The sequence below is a fragment of the Parasteatoda tepidariorum genome, chromosome X2 (assembly GCF_043381705.1).
Source record: "Parasteatoda tepidariorum isolate YZ-2023 chromosome X2, CAS_Ptep_4.0, whole genome shotgun sequence".
Classification (NCBI taxonomy): Eukaryota; Metazoa; Arthropoda; class Arachnida; order Araneae; family Theridiidae; genus Parasteatoda; species Parasteatoda tepidariorum.
The window spans coordinates 28,941,656-28,968,742 of record NC_092215.1 but is presented as its reverse complement, the minus strand read 5'-3'; the positions used below and the strand labels follow the sequence as shown (position 1 = coordinate 28,968,742).

The 27,087-nt window shown below is 26.0% G+C and overlaps 1 protein-coding gene across 1 annotated transcript; it reads left to right on the top strand.

Moving 5' to 3' along the window:
• The first annotated feature begins 365 nt into the window (after positions 1 to 365).
• LOC107454186 (jouberin) lies at positions 366 to 26,391 on the top strand. The gene is made up of 17 exons (XM_043040986.2): positions 366 to 819; positions 1,693 to 1,861; positions 4,183 to 4,278; positions 4,838 to 4,931; positions 6,772 to 6,864; positions 8,210 to 8,311; positions 11,099 to 11,221; positions 13,215 to 13,294; positions 14,353 to 14,487; positions 18,299 to 18,353; positions 18,471 to 18,586; positions 20,961 to 21,262; positions 22,201 to 22,256; positions 23,676 to 23,767; positions 24,352 to 24,485; positions 25,409 to 25,549; positions 26,167 to 26,391. The coding sequence occupies exons 2-17, from the start codon at positions 1,710 to 1,712 to the stop codon at positions 26,367 to 26,369; spliced, it is 1,974 nt and encodes a 657-aa protein (XP_042896920.2). The 5' UTR covers positions 366 to 819; positions 1,693 to 1,709; the 3' UTR covers positions 26,370 to 26,391.
• The last annotated feature ends 696 nt before the right edge of the window (positions 26,392 to 27,087 follow it).

The following is a 27,087-nucleotide window of genomic DNA, read 5'->3' as shown; positions in this document are numbered from 1 at the left end:
GAGGCTGAATTATATCACTTAAGGGACCCTAAATCAACCAATTGTCGTTTTCAGTATTCCTATTGGAAGATTCACACTCCCATCCCAATGGAAACGTATTCCTATTGGTTGTTATCGTAACTGATTGATAACTGATGGATTTCCATTGGGGGCAGATAAGAGATGCGACGTCAGCTTTGACATCTCTATATTTCCATGCCAAAAATGTGTGGAGTAACTATATCTATAAACATGAGTCAACGATTTAGTGAAAAAGATAACAGAATTAAACTAGTAAAACTATTCAATTGCAAACGCCGTCTGCCAAACTGTTACTAAGCGTTGCTGGTTTTATTTATTTATTTTTTTTTTGCGACCATAAAGAGTTTTATCTGAGCAAAAATAAGTAGCCGGACGTAGTCTAATTCGTTAATCAAAACAAACACAGAGAGATGGAGTAGTAAACAAACAATGAACGAACACTAACATGAAGCTAACAGCTAGCATGAAGATTGGATCTAAATGATTTTTAATTCATTAATATCATCTTTATAAAATTCCCCATAATTTTTTTCTTATAACTTGTTTGTTCTAAATGGAAAATATGCATATTTTAAATATTTTGCTTACTGCCTAGCATATTGTTTTGATTTTAAGGAAGGGGAATTATGAAGACAGTATTCCAGAAATTTTTCCTCTTTTTCTTATTTTGTCAGTCATGATTGTATGAAACTTGATTTATTATAGAATTCCATTCACAAGATATGCATATGTAATTATAAACGATGATTGATTGTATGCAAACCTGATTAAAAAGGAACTTCTCTAGAATTTTGAATGGTTTGTTTTTAATTTATAATTACTTTTTTTTATCACGGTGTATTTTGTTTTTTCTGTCTTTTATAGTGATATTTTAAATATTATTGTTTTCGACTGAAATATAATTTCAAAACAAAATCAACAATTTTAACATAGAGTTTGTTTGAAGCTGTCTAAAATGTTTGGCGCTGCTAAGGAGGATATTTCCGAATCTTAATCTGTCGCACCAACTGCAATCGCCTAGGCGTTAAATGGATTTTATACTTTCTTTTTTTAAATTTTTTAAAAAAGAAAATTAAGTGAAGGTTTTTCTAGGAGTGGTTACTTGGGGGAGATTTCTGTATCCTGATCTGTGGCAGAATAATCTCCAAGTCTTGGATACTTACGGGCAGCGGCCCGCGAGAAGTTAAAAAAAGCATCACAGAAAGGGACCAACTCAAAAGGTATAGTTCGTATTCACCCCTGGACAAACATCTACATGTTTTTTGTTTTTTTTAAATTTTCAGGTTTAAAATCTACAGGATACGAAAATATCCCCGCTATGTGTCTAGTACTAGTTTGAGGTTGTCACCTTCTGTGATTTTTTTTTTTTAGTTTCGTGGGCCACTGCCCAGAAGTTGACAAGACTTGGTGATTATTCTACTGCAGACGATACAGAAATCTTCCCTTGCTAAAACAATGTCAATTTCATTGAAAAATATTTTTAAAGAAATAACAGAAAAAATGTTGGAACAGTAAAATTGTGTTGATTGATTAAAAAAAAAATATAAATCTTATTACAAGAAGGATCTGCTACTTTTTGTTTTTAATTATGTTTTATTTTTATGATTTTATTTTAGTTGAATTGTTTTTTATTGGTAACTTTCCAAATAACCCTATGTTATTCTTTTTCAGCATATCAGCTATCAATTATGAATACAAATGATAACGTGGATAAAAGTCTCACAAAGATAACCATACATTTTTGTGACAACCTTAAACTTGGGAGGTTATTGACAAGGCCAGTAGTGTGTATGCGAGTTATTGATTCCTCTCAAGGCTCTTTACTTAAAAAGCAAGACAAGTAATAATCCATTTAATAACTTCATTTTACTAATTTAACGAATCATTATTTAAGATACAGAGTAGAACCTCGATTATCTAACACAAACGGAATTTTGTTTAACCCCAATAGCTCCCTTCAAATTAACTTTTCAGGGGTCTGTCCAGGTCGAATTTACTACCGTTTAGCGGTACCTTCACAAATTCAACTTTAGGAAGAACGGTAGTTTCACAAAGTACTTTTACTTAAAATTTTATTTTTTTATCCCTTAAGAAACTATAAATCCATATTTTGTGTTGATCTTTTAATGTAATTTTTAGTTTTTCACAAATTATGTCTAAATTTTCACAAAATAGATACCTCTCAGAAAAACCTAGACAGACCCCTGTTTTTAAACTTTTTAAGAAACTAGAATTTGCATGAAACTTTCCAAATCATTCTACCAAGAGGTTACATTTTCTTATATCTGTCTGAAATAGCATAACTATGAATATTCTATAACTTGGATCATCTGATTTATTTATTTTTTTTTAAGGAAAAAAAGGTTAAATTTTTTGTGTTACGATAAAAAGATAAGAAGTTAAAAAATAGTCATAATAATTGACAGTCATTTGCAGTCAGAACTTGCACTAATAGCTGTAAGGAGTGACTAAAATTCTGGTACAGTAGTTTTACCTGACTATAAAAAAAAAACAAATTTTGCTTGTTTTATTTCAATAATATATAGAAAGCTGTCTCATTAAACTGTACTAACTCAATTTGAGCAAAACTTTGACATCCTGCAACCATAGAATATAACAGAATTGAATTAAAAATTAATAAATTAAAGACCTCCTCAGGAATCAGTAAATCTATATCATACTTATAACTTTCCCATTTTTAAAAAATCTGTGTTTGTTTTTATCAACTCAACACTAATGTGTTCAACATTTTTAAAATTAACATTTTTCAAGAAAAATATAACTTTTAGTTATTTGATTTTAAAAGCATTGATAAAACTAATTATTTTTTGCAAAAAATTAAACTTTCTTTAAAATTAAATTAAAATTTCTATTAAGATTATCCAAGTCAATTACATTTTCTATGTAAATGCATTATGTAATAAAACATGATTACAAATATTATAAACATATGATAATCTAATATATATGATGATCACAAACATTATAATAAACAAAATTTATGATTTAACTTTTGGTGTTTTTAAATTTCAGAGAATGTTTTCTCTTTACATAATAATGTAAGGAAAACTGTTTTTCTAAGTAAAAAGTCTGTGCACCAGAATACAGTTTTCTACTTGCAGAATCATTAGAGTTACAATCTCTTTGGCCTTGTAAAGGCAACATTTTAGACTGTATCCAGGGGTCTGTTTGAAGAAATTTGGGTCCGTTAACAGACCTTTCACAAAATATCTTTTCATAAAAACGGACCCTTCACAAAATTTATCTTTTAATCGGACCCTTCACAGATTTGTTTATCTTCATTATTGTTTTGTTAATCGAATAAAACCTTCCCAGGAAGGGGGGGGGGAGAAAGACAAATGTAAACGAGCTAAATTTTGTCTTCGGCAGACGCTTCTTCCTTTATTCGTCCGAAATTAATATTCTGCATTCAGCCGTATAGGCTAAAAACCAAATATTTGTATGTTGCATATCTAATTTAGTAGCAGCAATTGCTGTTTATTTTTTAAATTTTTATTTTTTTTAATTATAATTTTACAATGTTGAGCATAATCTTGTATGTCTTTACATTTTAAAAACTCTTTGAAAAAGTTTTTTGCAATAACAGGACCCTATTTGCACAAATTAGCAAAAGCAAGACCCTGGTGGAACGAATGTGACTTAACGTTTATTTTATATTTACAAATTACGACTAATTTTTTCACAATTTTGCAAAAACGGACCTCTCACAAAATGTCTGGACAGACCAAATAATATAAAAGAATACCTATCTAAATGTGACAGAACTAGTATAATTTTGAATGTAGGCACCAAATTTTTTAAAAAAATAATAATTCATAACTTCTAACTTATGTAATTTCTTCATAAAAGCTTTTTTAGATGACTGGTATTTCTTATTTTATTGTTTAAAAATTACTGCTATCTACATTATCCCCTACGATGTGCTAATGCATTAAGCTGTATTCGCTTTAATGAAATGTAAGCCTTTAATGCAGAAAAAGTTACATTTATATCCATTAACAGTTTTTCATATTTGTGTGTATCTTTTGTAACTTTTTTTACCTTAAACTAAAGTTTTTGTAAAATACAAGATAGGTTGTTTAAAAATTTTAAGTAGTTTTTTAAGTTTGTATTACGATATATTTTTATTTACATTTTTAGAAACAAACCAGCAGTATCCTTTTATGAAACTCAGAGAGGTAATATTGACTACATTATGCCTCTGATGACTCATCCTGCTGCTGTGGATGGTGATAAGTATGATCTTGTCTTAAACTTAATTTAGTCATTTTCACAAATTTGGATAATTTCCACACATACTCGCTTATTTAGAAATATCAGAACCTTGCTTTTTAGCTGTTAATTTTTTTTCTAAACTTATTAAAATATTCTATCTCATAAATGTAAACAAAAAAATTTTTTGCATGGTTTAAAAATGTTATACAAAATAATTTTTGAAATCATTTTTAGCCCTGTGAGGTTAAATTGTGTTTCAATTGCATTGTCACGATTTCACAAGATTGTATTTCATATTTTAAACATTTTATTGTTACAACAGCAATGCACAGAGCTGTGCTACATAATAAACTACATAATCCATATGAAAAACAATTATTAATTCTGATTAAAAAAAATATTACATAAGCTGTTCTTGATTAAGATTTAATAACAGTGATTATTTTAATGTTGATATAGTTATTAACATTGTTATATACATTTATTTATATTATTTTTATATATATATTGCTGTATAAAGTTATTTACATTACAAACATTGCTTTCATTGAGCTAATTTTTATGATTTTTATTTTCATAGATTACAGTTGTTGAAATGGGAAGAATCTTTTCTCTTACAGGAAAGCCTGGAATATCTCATTAAAAAGGAATCCAGCACAATATTGTTTTTTGAGGTACTCAACAGACTTCTAAGTTTTTATGTATTGTTCATGATTAATTTATTTTTAAATTATGTTGGTTTAATTTATTCATATCTGTTTGTGAGCAGTATTTGAAATATTAAAATTGGTTCTCTGGTCTGACACCAGTAAAACATGACTCGGATCACGAAAAAAATTTTGTTCAGTGGTCCTTTGTACAATAATCCCAATGACCAATAGAACACAAAGACATGAACCAATGGATTACTATTCACCCTTTTAAGTAGCTAAAATATGGAATTTTTGATACATTAATTTTGTGTTAAGTAATTTACCAAACATTTTTGTCATATGAAATAGTAATCTGAAAAATCCAATAAAAAAATCACTTTATTTATTTTTTTGTTAATTTCTTTGTTACTGATATTTTAATTTTATTTATTTATTTTAGTTTTATAATTTCTATATGTTAAATTTTTGCATTTTATAAAGTTAGCTTTAATTCTTCAGGCAAATTTAATTAATGATAAGATATTATTAAAATTTGTTAAAAAAAATTGTGAGCAAGAAAGTGTTCAAGTTTACAAAAATGTTTTTTAACATGTAGCTATAAGAATACAAATAGACTTAACTTTAAACAGCTTTATTTTCAGGACTACTTTTAAGATAGGTTTAGTTTTTTCCTAGGCTATCTAACCTTGTTGGAAAAATACTCATAAATATTTTAGTTCAACAACCTAGTTCATAAATACGTTCATACCCAACAATATTGTTGCTAGAAACATGCATCTTTTTTTTTTACATTGTTCACAATGCATTTGACAGAACCTAAACCAAATCAAGTATGAACTTAATTCACAGAAAAAACCACATTATGGCTTGTATGACTTATGATCAGTTTTTCTTTGAACAAAAATTAACCGGACTTGTAAGTTAAAAAAAAGATTAGCTTTAAAATATGATAGACAATTATTTGATACACCAGAAACTGGTATAGGAAAATAAAAAATTGTCAGATTAACAAACTGCTTTCTCAAATATAGTTTCTAATTTCTTAATTGGAGAGTAATATGAAATAAAAGAGATTATAATTAAGTTAACTTTTAATTCTTTCAGTCTGTATTATATATTTAAACAACATTATTTTTTTTTGCAATATCATGATTTAACTGCATATGGCTGTTGTGCTCATTCATTACTATATTCATAGCTGAAACAGATACCTATGTGATTCTTGAGATTTGCCATTGCATTGACAATAAAAAACTACTTCTTGGCATGTTGTGAAGTTTTGATAACTATGAATTTCAACTATTATTCTTCAGGTGTATATTTCACAATTTAAACATTTAGGTATTTACATTGTTTATGCCATATTGTATAATATGACCATGGGAGTTTTAAATCTTGATTCCTTAGAGATGATTTCTATCAATCATATTAACTGAAAATTATCTGAAGTTTGAGTGATGATTTGTAGTGTATCTTCTAACTTTTTGCAGTGTTTAAAACTGCATACTTTTGGTTTTAATTAAAGCTTATTAATTTTTTTCAAAATTTTTAATTCAAGCATACTCATAACTAAGTTTTATGGAATATTGAATTAAATAAAGGGGAGTATAATGGCTTTTATTTTTGAATTATGCTTAAAAATCTGTACAAATACTTCATCGTGATAAGCTAAAATTTGTACAGAGATTGAATTTTGACTTTGCTAAGATGAAATCTAAATGAGTCAGATGTCTTAGCATAAGCATAGCATAAGCTTAGCATTAGCACTTTAAGCTTGACCTTATCATCATGCTTACTTTTGTTTGGATCATTTCTTTAATTGATTCTGATATGCTCGAGCTAAATATGTTTTTTTTTACAGGTCATGGATTGTGTACCTAAATCAGTTACCAAAGATAATTATGAGAGATTACATGATAATGGAATGCGTAAAATAGCCTGGGCATTTCTAAAGGTATTTATGATTTATGTTCTCTTAATTTTGCATCTACTTATGTGAGATTTAAAATTTTAATACTTTATTTTAATTTAATATATATTAAAATAACCAAAATTCCCTTGACAAGTGTATTTTTAAGTTGTTTAAGATATAAAAAATTTTAATTTCTAACTACTTTTTATATCTTAAGTCATTGGATTAATTTAGACAGCTGAAAATTTTAATATTTATTCAAAATACTTCTTTATTTGTATCTACCTATTCTTTGTCACCCTCTTTAACACAGGACTAACAAGCCAAGTAAACTTTTTCATATTTAACAGTTTTAACATATGAAAATTTTTTAAACTAATTGTAATAGAAGATGGGACACTTTAAATTTTAGTGTTAATCTTATCAAGTCCTACCTGCAATTATTGGATTTGTTTATCTAAGCGACTGGTCAAATCCGGAGTTGTTTTTAAAATTTTTAGAGCATTTTGTAAAGCATGCAAAACCTTTATCTGGATTTCCAGTTATTGTATTTTTGAATAACAATGAAAGTCACATTACTTTTGAAGCAGTCTATATTTAATAAATACAGATTTATTGATCAATATAATTTTTTTTCTCTGTATTAAAGTTTTGTAGCTAATGCTCCAAGCTTTGAGACAATGAGCCTGGTTTGGACATTATAAAGATTAGTATTTTTTTTTTGTGGTATCTATTGTTGAGGAATATTGCATTAAGATATGTCTTAGTTGAAACAAGAATGTCAAAACTGCATGGTAAATTGAGTTTTTTTTATATATATATATAATTTCATATAAATAGGAAATTTCCTAAATTGCCAGTGTCCCATCTTCCTATAATGTTTTTACTTTTTGGTAATTATAGTGATAAGTTCTGAAGCTCAGTATTTTATTTATTTGCTTATTTTTTGGTTTCTTATCAAGCATCCAAGTCTAACTAATTCAATATTTACTTATTATTTTTTGATACATTTTCAAATTTTAGATTTCATGCTTATATTGACAGTGCATTTTCCAATTTTCCCCTACTGTGAACAATATTAAAAAATAACAAATTATAGAAAAATTTAAGCATTTAAAAGAGATACTTCTCTTTGGATGTTATATCTTATGTTATTCAGCAACTCCTTTTCATTACAACCTAATATTCTTGAATTGTATCAAAAAAAAAATACCTGTATTTGAAATTTTTTTTAAGATCTTAAAGTATTTTTATGATAATTTTTTTTCTGACTAAAAGGTGTTTAAAATTTTGTTGTGTCTGCTGTCTTTTTAAGTTTTACATTATATCTAAACTGTTTCACATCATACTTTATATTTCTGATTTTTTATTTATTTGTTGATTTTAGTTGCTTGGTTCCAATGAGGTCATAAACATTGGGCAAAGATTACGATTGCAGCTCTACAAACCTCTACCTTCACAAAAGAGAAAGAAAACGTCTGAAATTGAAGTAAGCATTCAAATTTGATTATTTGTATCTCTCAATCAAAAATGTTTAATTAGAATATTATTTTTCTGAAACTTTTTTATTATTTTTACTTTCTATATGGTGTATATCAAAATTCAAAGCAGGAGAATTATATAAGGTTGATGTAAAAAATTGTCAATGTTAGATTTGCATAGACTAATTTTAAAGAGTTTTTTTTATGATAAATCTGAACCAATCTGGCTCTACTTATTTTGATCAACAAAAAATAACTCAGCTCATAAAGTAAACAACCAAAAAAACTTCATTTGTCTTCATGTAGTTATTGTAATTGTCAGTAAACTTTTAAAATTTTAAATATAGTATTATAATGTTTTTAGTAGTATGAAAGACAACAAACAATGTGGATTTATTTGATATTCAGAAGGATTTCTCCAATCTCTAATAAATCTTAAATAGTCTCTTACCAATCCTTACCAAGTCTCTAATAAATCTTAGCACATATTCACTGTTTAGAATCAAGTGCATTTATCACATAAAATTGTATTTTATCGAATGTGACTGATGCATAGTCATATACTATTTTTTATAATGATTTTTGTTTTCTTGATGTCTCTTGCAATAATCTTGCTTGAAAAGTTTTGTCATTAATTTCGTGCTCTATTTCATTACTAGTTTTTCACTAGTAAAATTTCTTGAAACACTTTGCCCAAGTTTCAGCTTCATATTCAAAAAAATATACAAAGCATGTATTTAATTATGTATTCTCTATAGCATTTACTAAAAAATCAATAGTTTGTTAGAAAGAATGTTCTTCTTCATTTTTTCTGTTTTGATTTTATATCAAGTTATTTGATTTTATATCAAGTAACATATCACCTTTTTAGTTCATCGATGCTCACATGTCAAACCACTGGTCTCATTTTTTCTGACTAGCTTGCTGATCTGTATGTTTTCAGATAATACCCAAATTCAGCTTTCTAAAATTTACGTGTTTCATTAGTATTTCTTCTTGATTAAAATTATTTATAAAATTATCTAAGGAGAATTATTATATTCTGAAAAATATTAATATTATTTTAATATTAGTTCATACAAAGAAAGTGTTTTCTTTCTGACATATTAAGTTAGTGTTTTAATGATTAATATCAATCAATTAAAAAATCATTTATATGTCATGCATGATGATAGAACTAGATATTACAAAAGCACAGAATGAAATACAACTTTTAACAGTTTGGACACATAGTTTTAGCGACACTTTTTATAATCTTTTAAAACAAATGTCTCCATTAAAGGAATAACTAATATCTTGTGGATTGTTAATGACATTTTCTCCATTTCAAAAATTTAATAGTAAAAGAAATAATAGCAGAAGCAACAAAATTATATAAATTGATATGTATAATGTAGATTTTGTGTTCACATATGCAAGGAAAAAAATGCTACAAAAGTAAAATATCAATTTCTTTACATGTTTTTAAAGATGTTAGAGACACAATAATGAAATTAGTTGCAAAAAAATCTGTTAAGTTTTCATCAAAACTTCTCACTATATCTGTGTCATCTAACAAAAAATTAATTAAAGAAAATAAATGAAAATTGTTTAAATTAATTATAACTTGTCAAGAACAAATCACGTTTGGTGCTTTTTAAAAAACTTAAATGCAAAAATAAATAAGTGATCCAGAAATTACTCTTCTTCTAACCTATATGAACAGTTGTGTAGTTTGCACAAAAGAGTCTTAGATTTCTTTGTGTTTAATTTTATATGTTCCTCTAATTGATTAAATTGGAGTATTTAAATAAGACATTATCCTTGGCTAGAACCCAAAACTAAATTTAGAGAACCCAAGGGAATCTACAAATTACTCTAGGTGGATTAAATATATAATGTTTGTAAAGCTGAGGTTGATAAATTTCTAAGACTTCCATGTCTGAATGAGTATATAATTAAGGAGTAAGTTAATGAAGAAAACCAGCTAATTGTAGCACTTTTTTGAGAGATTAGATTCAGCAAGTAATTCAATGATTAAATAAAATACGAACTTCATAGATGCTAGTAAATGGTGTGTTTTGGTAAAAAGAATGCAATTAAAAAAATTCCATTTAAGAATTAAATGACCCTAATTTTTATTAGTTTGATAGACCACTATAAAATGGCACAATTTCCACATATTATTTGATTTGTAGCCTGGTATTAAAGTTAAATCTAAAACTATTTGAGAGTGAATAAAGAACATCACAATATGCAATACAGGGTTACTAATAATATAATTCAGTGTTTTTATTACTAAAACTTTCTTAGTCAAATGATTATTTTACAATATTCAAATTGGTATGAGAGAAACTGCAACTTTGTTAACACAGACCTAAGTAAACTTTTTTGTGTGATTCTCAAATTTTAAAAAACTTATTTGCATTATATTTGCTGCTGGTATGCTGCTTTTTAACTATGAATACAGCTCTACTTCTAAGAATTCAGCACTATAAAGTAATGAATACAATTTACCATTTTTATGACATTGTCACCATATTTCTTTTAACAAACTAATAAAGACCTCTACTGTATTTAGGTCATCAAAATATTTTATATTGTGTGTAAGATTAAAAAAATTTTACAAAATCGTGTTTAACTGACTTAGCATTTGGTAGTGAATATAGTAGACTTATTATCTGAAATAAAATGATCAATTATTTTACTCTTGAGTATTTTTGCTAGGGAAATCCCATCATGTCTTGATTTTCAGTAACATAAACCAGGATTTTTTTTTAATATAAATTCTTAATAGTAATCATCTTTCAATATAGGTGTTTCAGTGGTGGTCAAAGAGCACAAAATCTCCTCTTCAAGCTTCACTCCTTGTATCTATTGAACCTCATGAAATTTTTTCAATTGAGCCTTCTTTGCGATCAATGTTACCATTTCAAGAAGTATGGGTTTTATTTTATAATATGGGTTTTCATTTAATTTCATAATCAATGATAATAATTAGTATTATCAGAGAATTTTACTTTTCCTAGTATTCTTAAAGCTTACTTATGCTTTTCATACTTATACTATATATATATATATANATATACAGTCGGACTTCTATTTAACGAACTTTTCTCTGAAATTCCCTTTCCCTATTTTCTAAAATATTTCAGAACACTTCAAGCTTGTTAACGCTTTTGATGAGGGAAATGAACATGAATTAATTTTCGAAGCTACTGATTTGTGCAATGTTTTACTGCTCTCTCTAAAAGTTATTTTAGAAAAAGCAGCAAAATTCTTTTCCTTTTTTGTTTGCATTGCAAACAAAAAACTCAGTTCAAATTAATGGATTTTATCAGTAGCAATTTGACTTAAAAACGCATGTGGTTAATGCATGTTTAAAATTACTTTTATAATAAATGCAGTTATAATTTTATACATAAATTTATCTTCTTTCTTTTTTTTTTTTAGTTGAAAATGTATGTAGCATGATAATATAACACTGTATAATGTTTTGCTCTATTCCTGCTTTCCCTGCAGATTTTTTTTATGGTTAAAATTTATAAAATAAATAGTAGATACTAGTTTACAGGATAACGGTGTATCAATTGCTATTTTAATTATGCCTAGTGTTTATGAATTTAAACCTGTTTTGTATTGTTTAAGTATTTTAAAAGGTGATTTTTTATTTAACGAATTTTCTCTATAACGAACTTATCATCGGGATTTAGCAACTTCGTTAGATAGAGGTCCGACTGTATATATTACTGGCATCATGAAATGTTTAAACATTAGTGGTATCATTAAATGTTTAAAGTATATCTGATAAGATAATTTTTAACTTTAATTCATTATTTTAAACTTAATGAAAGTTATGAATGAGCCATGATGGCTCAGTGGTTAAGACACTAAGCTGTCAGTGTGAAATCCTTGGGTTTGATCCCTGGTAAGAGCTTGAAACCCACCAAGGGTATCAATGTATCTGGAAAGTAAAGCTGATTGGTGCACAATGCTGAACACATAGCCACTAATATGCCATTGTTCACAATATCGTACAGCTTTAACTTCTTTGACCTCCCAACCCATATTGGATTGTTATCAGAATGTTTTACGATACTTGCAAATGATGTTTAATTATTTTAAAAACATTTTTAATAATCTATTACTATTCATATTTAAAGGAAATTTTCTAAACATTTGCTTGCATTAACATATCTACTTTATTAACCCTATTTGTGGCATTTAGTTGTTTTTGTTCATGTGGAACGCATTTCTCATTTTTTAAGTGTTATAAGTGTAATTGAATCTTTCTATTGTTAAGAATAGAATTCCTTCATTAATATAACCACTCAAATTTAAAACTAGTAAATTTTTTTAAAGAAACTTAGCCTAGTAATTTTTCAATGACCTCTTGATCTATTTAAAAATTCCCCAATAATATACAAAAAAAAAACTTCAAGTNAAAAAAAAAAAACCTTCAAGTATACCTTTAGAAAATTATCTAGTGCGTTAAAGGACTAATGATCCATAACTTCGTTAAACATGTCAAGAAGATGTAAAATCGAAAATGATGAAAGTTCCAAAATAACTGTAGGGCACACTACATCTTAGTTCTTCAATAATTCATTAAAAAAATCGCATCAGCAGGACATTAAAACATCCTAAATTAGAAAAAAAAAACAGCCAAATTTTTTTAGATATCACTTTTATAATTTTTTTGCCGCATTTGTCAATTCTTTTCCCAAAATATTTTTTTCACTTGAAATTCTTTTATTTAATGTTAAATTTACTAAATTAGTAGATAATTGCAAAAACTATGCAGTGAATCTTACATTGTATTAGTAGGTAATTACTTGATTTCTTATAGTTTTAGGTACTTTTTCTAATTGACTAAAATTATCTGTGATTATTTTTCAAAAGTTAAATAACTATGATTTTTTCTTCAAATAGGAAACAACTATTTCTGTGTCTAACAAATCTATTGAAAAAACCAACTCTTCTAACAATTCAATTGAAAATTCTAATGAAAGGTACACTTAATTCTTATATTAATTTCTTTCTCAAGACAAAATTATTTCTCAATTCTGACTAAATTTTTTACATTCTTCAATGTTTTCTTCTAGTCTTTTAAACTATAATTTCACAAAATTTTAAGTAATAAGTTTATCAAGAAAAAGTTTTTTATTTTTTTAACTTATTACTAGTAACAGGATTAAAACTTGAATAGTAAAGTCTTTATTCACAATTTTCCATTTAAGTATTTCTTTAATGTTTTTTAAAAGGACTTTTTACGAAAAGTATTTTTAATTTTTTTAAGAAAATCTCCTTTTATTAGTAATTAGTTTTATAACTTAACTAGCACTTTTAATCTTCCTTTATGTACTGAAAGAAATAATTTATTTGAAAAACTTTAAATTTAAATGCCCCCATTACAAATATTACATTTAACCCCCATTTTTTAATTTGAAAATTAAATAAATAAATCTCCAAATCTCCTTCTTTGTTATAAATTAGATTAATTAAATCACATTATTAAGCAAACATATTCTTCAAATTACTAATTTATTGAATAAAAACTTAAAGTGCAACTTCACTTGTTAATTTATATAATAAAAACTTATACTTAGCTTTGAATGTATTATAGATCTGCCATCACAAGTTGGTGGGGTAAACTAAGAGTAAAGTGAAACAGTAGAGTTCATTCCAGTGATTTAGGGGAAGAAGGCAAAGAAAGGTAAAGCAAAAGAGAAACATAGAATCAGAGCAAAGTGAATAAAGACATCTTAGTTGATGTTTTATCGCCATCTTTTCACAGTCTAACCGAAATGTTTTTTTTTCCTAATGAAACATTTTGTACCAAATCTTATTACAGCTGATTTTACATATTTTTTTCACAGATTCATTTGCCAAAAAAGGATCTCTCATATTTCGTGCACTTTTTTGTTCTAACCTATGAAAAAGTGAACCCTTTTTTCTTAGCTTTTCCCCCATCCACCAACTTGTCATGGTTAAATAAAACTTCAGTTGAATTGAGTTTCTCAATATTTTTTGTGAAGTTTTACTTAATGATTTTCCTTTTTATCTGTAGCTCTAATACTGCTGGGAACTCTATATATAAATGGTCAAGAAAGGATGGAGAGCCTTGTAAAATACCTACTACCAATTCATTATCCTTAGCTACTTCAGGCTCTTGTCAAATACTAAAATTTAGCTCTTCTGGAAGGTACTAAATAGTTATAAAATTACATTTTTATTTATAAGTATTGCTTTATTTTAAACCTTTTCAGTATCATTCATCTGAATTGAACTAAAAAACTTATTTTTTTCAGCAATACTATAAATATTTATACTTTTTACCTATTAACTTTACTTAACTTTTTAATAGATAATGCTCTTCAGAATTTTAAAATAATTATATTAACCTATATACATACAATGTGTTCAATAGTCAGTGCCCATGATAAATATTTTTTGAATTCTTTTTAAAAGTAAAGTTTAAAAAATATGAAATATTTACCCCAACCTGCCCCAATTTAGGGCATATGGGTAAATGTTTATTAAAATGAAGAAAAACAGAAAAGAACATAAAATACAAAAAGTGCAAAAATACGAAAACATTACACAATCTGATGGCAACAGCAGTAAAACAATTAAAATGCTCCGAGAGTCCCGCCTTATAGTGCCGAAGCCGACGGAACCTCCCTTATAGTGAGCCAAAGACACAAATGAAAAATTTTATAACACATCGCTGGAAAGTACAGTATGACATACAATGTATCATGTGCAGCCAGTACATAGGATTAAAAAGAGTAATAATACAGAAAAGTTTAAAAAAATATGGATATTTAGGGTAACAAATCAATACCTAAGAAAGGAAGAAAAATCTCTTAAAAATCGGAAAAATTACTATTGAAAAAGATATTGGTAAAACCTGCTTAACTGCTCAAATAAACAGAGATCAGTTGGTAGGCTACATTTAGAAACACTCTCAAGAATATACTACAATTAAGCATGTCTTTATATTTTTAATCTTTTTTTCTTCCATAGTGGTTCGCCAGATTTCTTAAATATTTTTTTAGCTTAAATATTAATTTAGGACCCTCAAATGTATATAACTTTTTTCTTCACTTTTGACAAGAAGTCTAAAAATATACTTTATGGAAATATGGAAAACTCTATATATATGTATCTGGTTGGTTGGTTGGATTTTATTGGCGCAAGAGCCAGAAATGGCTATACTGCGCCAGGCACTAGGTTAAAATTTGGTCACAAGGTTAAGCCAAGGTGTTATTTTTTAAATCAGATAATAGAGTCCTATGACTTTGATAAATTTTAAAAGATTGTGATGTATAGGGTCACCAAGTAAAGATTGAAGATCAGGGTTAAAACTGCAAAAAAAAAAAATTTCTCAAGTATTTGAATTGTCTGCAGTCAGTAAAAATATGCTTAATGGTGATAACAACTTTACAGAATGAACAAACAGGTGCAGGTTCATTTTTCAATAAATGCATACGGGTATATCGTGAGTGGCCAATGCGTGACCTGTTTATTAAAACATTAGTTTTGCGGTCTATGGATAATATCTTATTGTTATCAATAGAAGGGAAAATTTCATGTAATTTATTATCATTTTGTGTATTCCAGTGTTCTTTCCAGGCTTGATAAACTGATAATTTACAAATTCGCTTGATGTCCAATGGTGCTAAAACATTCCTGCTTATATTCTGAGTACTTTTTGCAATTACATCAGCACATTCATTGCCGTGTATTATATGTATCTGAGCACATGTATATACAAACATTGCGTAAAATAAAAAAACAAAAATAATTATAATTTTTGTTCAAATGATCGAAATTTTCTCATAATACGACACAAATTTAACAGTTTCATGCCAAATAAAATGAAAAAACTAAATTTAAGTTACAAAATCAGAGATAAAATGCTACTTCCTCTGAATAAACATCTTAATTTTCTTTCTTTACCTTTAAAATAAAGAATTACAGTCTGAAAAATAAGCTCTTAACAGTCAAGTTTCAATATATCTTTGGAATCATGCAAGTGAATCAAAAGTCTTTTTTCACACAATGATAAAACTCAATTTTAAGATCATTTCTTGCAAAAAATATGGATCATAAGTTATACAAATTTTTACATGATTTGCAAAATCTAAAAGATTACCATAATGGGCAAATAGTTTTTAAGGAAAGAAAATTTTAAAAATTAGATTTTTTTCTTCTTTTTTATGTAATTTCTAAAATAAGATTTTTTTTTATTAAGAAAATTAAATTTTAAAATATGACTATATTAAAAATTTTATTGCTCAACTATTTTAATGATTCAGTATAAAATAAATTTTCTCATTTAAAATTACATGGTTAGAAATGATTAAAATTTGTATACCTTACAATTCAAAATTTTTTGCATAAAAAACAATACGAAATAGTAAGTAATCTTAAAAAATAATATTTCATGTGAAATTATTTTTCAATAAATGAGTTTTATCATTGTGTGTAAAACTTTTGTGATTTGCCCAAATAAGTCAGCTAATAATAAGTTAGCTCTAAGTGGGCTTGACTTCCAATCGCTCTCCTTACTGAATTAATCTGTTCATTTTTCCTGATTGCAGCCCTCCATACTTGTTCTAAAGTTCAAGAATTCATATCCATCTGAAAAAATACTGTTTATTCAGAGAAAGTGTTTTTGTTTTTTTACATGATTTTTAAATTTAAAACATCATGCACATGAATTAATTTACCTGTTTAAAATTATCTTGTCGAACTATTAAGATTGCATGTTAATACCTGTTAATCTGATCATTAAACCAAAATTTACTCAGCTATTCCATTTTTTATTTTCTGTACATACATACATTTTTTTGTGTTTATAAATGTCTAAGAGAGGTCTAGAAGTTTTACAAATAATTATTGAAATAACATTTTATAGATAAATATGAAAACAATCAAAAGGGTATATCTTAGAAAAGGAATCTTCCGAAATTTTCTTCAGAATTATGATAATGTTTATTTTATTTTTGTCTATTTATTTTTATAGCAAAACATTAGTAAATCCTAAATAAGACTAACTGTAATCAGAATAAAATATTTCACAATTAATAAATGTCTCATAAATAAATTAAAATAAACTTACGTTTATGTAAAACGTATGTTATTTTCTTATTATTACTTTCGCATTTTTCCCAACTTTCTTAAATAGAAGTTTAATGATTTTGTTTGTTAAAAGAATTCTTTTTTAAGTATTGTGTTGCCGCGAAATAACTTACTAAGTTTTACATGTTACATGTGGGACAGGATTACTTATTTCTGTCAGTGATTAGTCAAAAAACTTTTCAGTTTGGTATTAGATGCGATTGCTAAAGTTTTATTTGCTACACAACATGTTTATTTTATCAATTCAGAAAACTGAACAGAGTTTTACAGAAAGCAAATAATGTCAGTTTTTCCTGTTACATTTAGTTATTTTATGTCAATGAGAAAATAATAATTTGCATTTAACTATCATGTCTTTGTTGCCCAAAAGTTTATTACTTTATATCTTTTAATAATGAATCCCAAAGTACATGTGCATTATTGTACAATTAGCAATTTTAGTTACGGAGAAACTCATAAACTACTACATAACAACCAAAACTTGAACTGCAATAAAATGAAACATTTGAACTGGAAAATTATTGCTTAATACTTAAACTTGTACCCAATAACAAATTGAAATAACATTTTTTTCGGCTTATTTTAACCCTCTCAGTCCTGACTTTTATAAATATGATGCTGGCGTGCATCAAAATTCTTATTGTTTATGGAGGAATAAGACATCAAAAAAAGCAATACTCGCATTTTCTGAGAGCTTTAACACTTATAAGGAATCATTATATGTGATTAATTTTTATAAATTTATAGAGTTATGTTAAATTTACCATTCACTTTATTTACTTTTTCAAATTTCTTAGGTGTAGTTTTATTTACTTCAAGTTAAATTTTTATATTAATTAAAGTTTTCATTCATTTGTATCTTGCAGATTTCTCATAGCAGGCAGTGGTCTTTCAAGTCAGTTCTTTATATCTGTTTATGAGGTAAGTATTTTTTCATTTGTTGTAAGTATTTTTATAATGCTAATGATGGAAGTATTTCTTATTAGCTTTTTATTGTCAAAATATACACTGTGATGTATTTTCTTTAAAATATTTTAGATTCCTTCTGGAAAGTTTTTAACAAAGAAATTAGCTCATTCTGATGTAATATATGACATTGAATGGTGCAGTGATGATTCTTGTTTTATATCTACTTCAGGAGATTATAGTGTAAAGTATGTAATTTTGGATCATTCACTGCTGTCAGTCTTCACAACTGCTTAGTGTTTATAATATTTTGCTCATATCTTACATTTTTTCTTTACAGTTTAGCTGCTACTGAATTCATTTACAGTATAGTAAATTGATTAATTTCAGAAATATACAGCATAGTAAAATTACTATGTGGTCACTGTCCAATACGGTAGCAGTACCACTTGGAGGAATTAAATTTGAAGCTATCATTTTTATCTTGTCAACTATTGCAAAATGGGATAAAGATTATCAACTTAGTTGATTATTTTGACCATATTGTTTGGTAAAAAAGACATTTAGTGCACATCAATATTAATTAAGCAAATAAAGATGCATGTGTTTACAGGTTTTCATATCAGTTTTGATTTGTGTTTTTACTTTTGTGTGCAAAAAAGTTTTTTAAATGATTGTCCTTGTAACCAACTTTCATGGAGTCTCTGTTTTGTGAATCTTCGTGAATGATACAAATAAGATATTTTCAATTTAGTTTGGAGCAAATGCAAAATTGCAACAAAATTCACAAAAATGAAAAATAGTACAGCATTCAAATTTTGCAAATTAATTTATTTGTCCAAATTTACTAATGGAAAAGTGGGATGCCAGGATTGAACATCAGGAGAATGGAGTATAAAAATAATCAAGCTAGTAAAGAAAATATATAATTAGCATTACATTGATTAAAATAGCGCAAAAGTGGTCTCGCCAAAAATAATAACAAAAAATTTGGAGTATAAGTCTGATAGGTTTTCAAAAAACAGTAACACCTAATATATAGTATGGAATATAAGGTAAGACAAATGACTCCTTGTTCAATTGACCAAACTAAAAAAATTATAATATCAGTACAATGGAGTAAATATTTTCTAATAACATGTTTGGTGCATGTTGTCAGTTTCCCATGTTTAGTCCTTTATGTTTCATCACTATGTATCACCAACTTCTTAAAAAATTTAAATCAAAATACTGAAATTTATGTTATGAAATGCATTAATTTGGGTTACGAATTTACCATCAATTTAAATTGTTTTACTGTAAATGCACTCATATCAATGCAACGAAAACATACAGATTTGTTTTTTAATATGTGTAGAGATAATTTTTTAATACATTTAATTATGCATGACAATTATTCTTAAACTCTACAAGTAAGGAATTAAAACACCCATGTAATACTTCATTTCTCTATTCTTCTGAAAATATATAAACAGAATAATTTACGCAATGTGTAATTTCATTGAAGTATGATTCTTAGTTTTAAGAAAAAGTTGGTTACCTCAAGCTGAATTTTTCCTTCAAACTTTTTATGAAAAAAAAAAATCAAGATAGAGGATAGGAGATATATAAATCTTGCAACACACTTACAATTCTAATCTATTTATTTTTTTGCACGGATTGTGCACCTTCTGAAATATAACCCTTAGTTGTTTTGTACCTGTAACTATCACCCTTGCCATATTCCTCAGTAGACAGATTCTTTATCAACTTCTACTATTTTTAATTACTAAATCGCTTACTAAATTACTTTATCAATTTTTACTGCTTATATATACATATATATATTTATAATATACATTCTCTGTAGTCACGTCTGTCCTGTATTAATAAAGTGTTACATATAACTTCATTTAATGAATTGATTAAATTAATTGTCTGTGCTTAAGATTTATTAAATGTCTTGGAGACCTATATAAATTGGTATATTTTATAACAGGTTTTGACAATAAATTTACCCTTTTTCTCACAAACGAAATTTAAAATTTTTTGATATTCTTTTAATAATATGAAAACATTGGACAATACTAAATTTTTCCTTCAAACTTTTTATGAAAAAAATCAAGAAAGAGGATAGGAGATATATAAATTTTGCAACACACTTACAATTCTAAATATTTTTATATATATATAATATATAGCTTCTCTGTAGTCACGTTTGTTCTGTATTTACCATCTTAATGTTTGTCAAATGTATAGAGGTTTTAATCAATGCCTTTATTTCCTCCTTTATTCCTTAACTGCAATAAAAATAAATGATCAAATTAATTGTTGATGTAAAAGAATTGATGATGTAGCCTTTATGCAATTAAGCAATATTCTATACTTTTTTGTCTTATCACTCATTACTGACATTGACAATTGTCTGCCTAAATAGATTTTATTCATTTTTACTAACTGCACCAAAAATTACACTTTATTGACTCTTGCACCCATTTTGCATCAATGCATTGCTCCTTGAAATTTGCACTTAATCATCTTGCATTAGCATCCTATTACTACTTTTCATCATTTGCTGTGTCGGAAAATTTAATTGAATGTTAGTTTGAAGGATTAAAAAATATATCTATAGAATTTTTTTAGACTATGGTGCTCAGAATCATGGACATTTAAAGCTTCATTTGTACATCCTTCATATGTTTATGCTGCCAAATTTCAACCTGGAACTAAGAATATTATTTGTACAGCTTGTTATGATCATATTGTGCGAATATGGACATACAACAATGCTGTTCAACTTTTGCAAGAACTAGAAGGCCACAATGGTTCAGTCAACACATTATGTTGGATTGAGAGAAAAATGAAATTATTATCTGGTGACAGTCATGGCCTTATAAATGTGTGGAAAATCCCAAATATTTCAAAATATTCTATGAACCGAAATGGTAAATAGATCTTTAATGCTATTTTTTTAAACATTTAAACTAGCTTTAAACTTTAAACTATTGAAACAAATGAGAGTAAATGGGACAATTGAATGGGGGAAATGGGAGAATTAAGACAACAGTGGGAAATATCTATGTAAAGTGAGTTTACTCAATTGCTATGCAGCGTGTGACTAAAAAAATATTTGGATTGTTATTTTATTAATATTTAAATGGAAATAGAACTTGGCAATCAATAATGTAATATTTTATTATTTAAATTATCATGAAAAAATATTAAAACCATGATTTAGAAATGTTTACAAGGTTATCTAATCCTACCATTATGTAAAACTGATTGTCATCCTATTCTTCAATATTTATTTAAATGTAAAAAGGTTGCCCTTTTATTTAGTTTAAATTTAAAAAAATGATTTGGATTCTGTAATTATGAATTCCATTTTCTTTCAAATATATCTAAATATTTCTTTCAAATATATCTCTGTGATTTGTTACCTCAAAAAAATTTAATTTTTTTTCCTTTATAGCAGCTGTTATACATTGTATATTTAATAAAAATTATTAAATATTTCCATCAAAAAGCGTACATATATGTCTAGTTAATGCCTTTTCATACAAGCTCTGACTCATAAATACTTTTTTCTGAGCTTCTAGTTAAAAAGAAATCATGCTATTTTATCCCTTAAATTATTTACTTTCTTTTAAAATTATTATGAAAACACCATTTAAATTTGGAACAATTGTTTTTCTTGTAATGTTTGATTTTTCTGTAAAAAGTTTCTGTAATAATACTTTTTTATCTTTCGCATATGTCTTCTTATATATTGATACATGTGTAATATGTATGTTAATTCTTGGGATATTTTATTAATAAGTTTTTCATTGTTTATAATTTTTTAATTTGATTTGTATTTATCGTATCTTTCATCTCTTTTTAGAAAGAAAATTTGAGAAGTATGTTCATGTAAAGGAACTAAATATCCCTGCAATTAAGGTACAGTTGTTGAGGCTATTTAACCTTTGACTTATTTTGTTCAAGGTAATGTGCCTGCCTTTCTCAAATGTATTAATACCTTTTCATTTTTAAAAATGAAGAAGAATTTAGATACTTTAATATATATAATTTCATGTTTCTAAATTCATTTTTTGTGACTAGTTTAGAAAAGGAAAAATTTTATAGGACTCTCAAACCCATTTTCATTTTAGTTTTTAAAAGTTCAGGTTTTGTTTTTGAACTGAACATTTGTCAACTTTATCCTGGTTGTTCAGTCTGATATTCATTATCAAGAATCTGATACTCATAACTGTTTTTGTTTCTTGAGCATCAATTTATATTACTACACGTAAAATTCAAAAAATTTTTGATAACTAGCATGAACAGTGTCTTTCTCTTGTTTGTAATTCTAAATCGTTTCATTCTCTATTAAAAAATTGTATTTTTTTATATAAAATTTGAATTTATTTGCAAAGCAGATCGTTTTAATCTTTAACATGCATGATAATTTAATTTCATCATGTAGACAATATACAAAAAATATATCTTAAATAACAATCAAATTCCTCACATACAAAAATGTTAATTAATTGATTAAAAATCTTAAATATGCTAATTAATTAGTACATCCAATATAAGCTACTAAATCAGACATAAAAATGTATTTTCCTTGAATAAACATCTTTCATAATGGCAAAAAATGGTTTGGGTTTGAGTTACTTAAAAGAAAATTACTTTTTGCATATTTTATCAAATCTCTTCCAATATATACAGGAATCAAAATATATTTGTGCACAATTAATAAAATTAATTTATCCACTGGTAATTCTATGAGAAATATATTTTTCAATAATTATTGTTTTTTATTATTTTATTAATTAATAATCAAAACTTTTCGTATCTTGTGGTATATTATTTTTTTACATCATTTTAGTATGTCATATTTTATGTTTCAAAATCCAGCAAAATGAAAGCTTTTGTTTAGCACTTGTTTATTTACTATCTATAATAAACATTTTAACTCATGTACAATTTGAAAAGAAATTTTAACGGCACTGTAATAGGAAAGATAAAGATTATGATAAACTTTTTTTTTTCAAATTCCATTTTGGTTTGCTCACCATTGTAAAGAAGTATTTAATTCTAGCATATTGAGAATCCAATCATTTCTGTTTTTAAAAGTGGCATTAGTTACTCTTTTATTTAAAATAATCTTTTTAAGAGTATTTTGGATTTTGTTTTTATTTTAATAACTTCCTTAAGTTTGTTATTTTTCAACATTTATTCATATAAACTCAAAAAATAAGAGGAAGAAAAAAGAAAATTTTCTTGTGTTGACAGCCAATTTGTTTCATTTCTGTATACATTTCTAGCTATACATAATGGAACCATAAAAATGCTTTTATTTCTTAATTTCAGATAACATCTGTTGATAAAATTATTGATGGCCTTTCAGATGTTGTTCATGTATTTTGCGGGGATGGTAGCGTTCGATCAGTTGATTTCATAAAGTGAGTTCTTGAACTACCAAGACATTAACTCATTGAAAAATATCTATTTTTAACACTTTATTTGTTGTAATTAATCTGTATCACAAATATTTTTTCTTCCTATTTATTTAATAAGATTTGTAAATATTTTTCAAATTTTTTTTAAATATGAACTTAATATATAAATTTCCTCAATTCTCTTTGTTTTTAATTCTTATTTATTATCTTATTTATAATTATTTATGAAAATATGTATTCAAAAATAAATATCGGTATGAAATAGTAGGGATTCTTTTATTTTATTTATCATAAAGCTCTCCCTTGTTATAACAAACAAAATATGAGGTTTTACAAAAATTTTAACATTCAAGTTTTCTGAAATAGTTAAAAAAATACGTTATAATTATTAATGCATGCATAATAATGTGGATTTCTGCAATGTTTGTGTTTCAATTTTTTGCATAGCATTCAATAATGATGAGATAAATTATAATCGATCACATTTTAATCAAGAAAAGTTTGAACTTAGTATTTAAAATATTCATTTTATTTTAAATTGAGTTTCTTTAATTTTGAAATAGCTGTAATTAGCCTGTTTTTCTTAGAGATCAAGTCTTATTCCAATATGAATTACCTATGAAACCTCAAAATCCCTTATCTGGATGCTGTTCACCTTGTGGAAATTTGCTTTTTCTCTCTAGCAGTAATGGAAGCATTTGTGTATGGAATACAAAATCAAGTGAGTATTTAACCTTTACATAAGTTTTTACTTTTTTTCATAAAAACTTATCCGATTTTCTAATTTCACTCTATTACATTAGAATAAATGTTTTTAACTTTAAAATTATAACTCACTTTTTTTTTGTTTTTCAAAATTTTAGTGTGCTAAGCAAGAGAAACAAGAGGAAAGAAGAGGTCTCAAAATGAAAACTAAATTTAAATTTTTTAATTAACTGTATAAACTATCAAAATTGCAATTCATGTCAAAAACTAGTAGAATTACAAGAAAGCTAGTAGAATAACAAGAAAAATGGCATAAATTGGTCTTCAAAAATCTTACATTATCATCTGGTAGATATTACTTTTAACAGAATTTCTGTTTAAAGTTTTTCATAGTCTGTCAATAGGTCAGTTTTTATTTAAACTCAAATATTTAAATTAAATGTAGTAAGCCAAAAAAGCAAGGAAAAAGAAGTTTTCAGCATAAATACTGAAATTTTAATGTTATTTTGATTGAACTGTTTAAACTCCATTAAATTTACTAGTCATATCTTTAAATAAAAATTAAACCCTAAGTATTTAGAAAAACAAGAGAAAGGCTTAAATTAGGCCTCAAAAATCTTGTGTTAACTTTGATAAATTTTACGTTTAGTAGAATTTTTGTTTTAACATGTTTTATAGTCTCTCAATTGATTAGTTTTTTTTAAATTGTAGTAGTATGTAGACTAAAGTCACTGGACACTTATGACTTTTGGTGGTGGCTTTTTTTTTTACTATTACTCTCTTAAAATATACATTGTCCACCAGAGGTTGAAATATTTTAGCAAAGCTAATCTTTGCATAATTAGCATATTTTAATTTCTACCTTTCTGTCTGAATAATTAATTTTTGAAATTTGTGAATTTTATGTTATTTAAAATTTTATGTTTATTGTTTATGTAGAACACATTGATGCTACATTGCCAAATAACCTACATCCTTGTCAATTATCATGTATTGAATACCATCCATATGAGCACATGTTTGCTGTCAGCTCATTGGAAGAAACTATATGTGTACACATTTACACATTCAGCAACAAAAGTAAGCATAAAACCACATTAATTTGATTTTAGGTAAATAACAATTTAATGATAAAATAATTTACTTAACTGAAATTCACGAGCATTATTCTTTATTTTCTATTGATGGAAAAAAATGTATTTCTGTTTTAATTGATTTTTTGCCCTAGTCTTAGTTGTCTGAAATATTTAAAAAAGGATACACATCATTCTTTAAAATAACCCATTTTGTTCAAAGGTTAATTACAATTTAAAAGTAAAAGCTATATATCTTATATTAACCTTTACTGAGGATATATATGCTAAATTGTATTAAACTTTTATGCTCTATAAAGAATTTTTTATTGCATTGCATACAAATTTATATCCATGTTCTCATTATAGTTGAAAGTCAAAACATTAAATAATATTCAAAAATTTCTCCATTTCACAATTTAATATAATAACCTTTTAACTTGTTAAAATTCAAAGTTATGTTCTAAATCTATACTGTTATTATAAACTTTATACCTCAATTGTATATTTTCAGTATAAATTCACTCGAAACATAGTTTTTTAATAGCATATTTTGTTTATTTTTCTGTTTTTTTTTTTAAAAAGTGTACTATATTTTTTAAAAAAAGGTTTCTAATTCTTTAGCTGAAGAGATGTCAACAAATTCAACAGTTCTGGATTCAACTAAAAAAGCAACTCCTAAAGAAAGCAAAAAATCTCCCAAAAACAAAGGGGCTTTCTGTAGTTTGGAAGCATCAAGTGAACCATCTTTTGAAGAAAAAAATAGAGTATATATTTTTTTTATATTTGAAATATTTATGAAGAAATATATTTTTTGCTTTTTCTGAGCAATTCTTAGTACTTTTGAAATTTAACTCATTAATTTTTTTAATTTTTTCTTTGATATTAACTTTAAAAATTTAAATAGTTTGTTTTATCAATGGTTAAAAGACTTCTTTAGTTAACAAATCGTGAAACTATAAAAATATTAAATAATTTTAAACTAAGACAACATTAGATTTTAATTTATTTTCATTACTTCATGAAAACTTAAAACATATACCTCTTAAAAGCAACATGGGTTAAAACTTGTGAGATTTTTTTCTTTAATTTTATTAAAATTTGTTACAAAAGTTTGGGATTAATTTTTGTCCATCCATCCATCCATTTCCATCTACTTTACATGCTTCTTTAATCAATACTTGATGTATAGAAGAGTAGTAAAAATCAAACTAAGTACTTCCAAGTTCTTATTTCAAGTAATGTTTCAACACACATATTTAAATCTTGGAAAACAGGTAAAATTATCAAGTGTAGATTAAAATTCTATTTCAGTATAGCATTATTTGAATTTATTTTTAAATGTATAAAGGTTTTTTAATTAATTCTGTTCAAAACTAAGATTTAAGTTACAAATAGCTGTTTTTACTAAATAAACCTAAAGCTGTATTGTTGTTTTTGAAATTTGTTTCGGTGGTTTATTTCAGTTTTTTTTATCTATTTAGTTGACAAAAGTTTTTCATTTTTGGCATTTTCAAGCATTATAATTTTGACATAAGATTTTAG

Coding starts and splice junctions, on each gene's coding strand:
- LOC107454186 (XM_043040986.2), top strand. CDS start 1,710: ATGAATACAAATGATAACGTGGATAAAAGTCTCACAAAGATAACCATA. Junction 6,865..8,209: donor TAGCCTGGGCATTTCTAAAG/GTATTTATGATT, acceptor TGTTGATTTTAG/TTGCTTGGTTCCAATGAGGT. Junction 8,312..11,098: donor AGAAAACGTCTGAAATTGAA/GTAAGCATTCAA, acceptor CTTTCAATATAG/GTGTTTCAGTGGTGGTCAAA.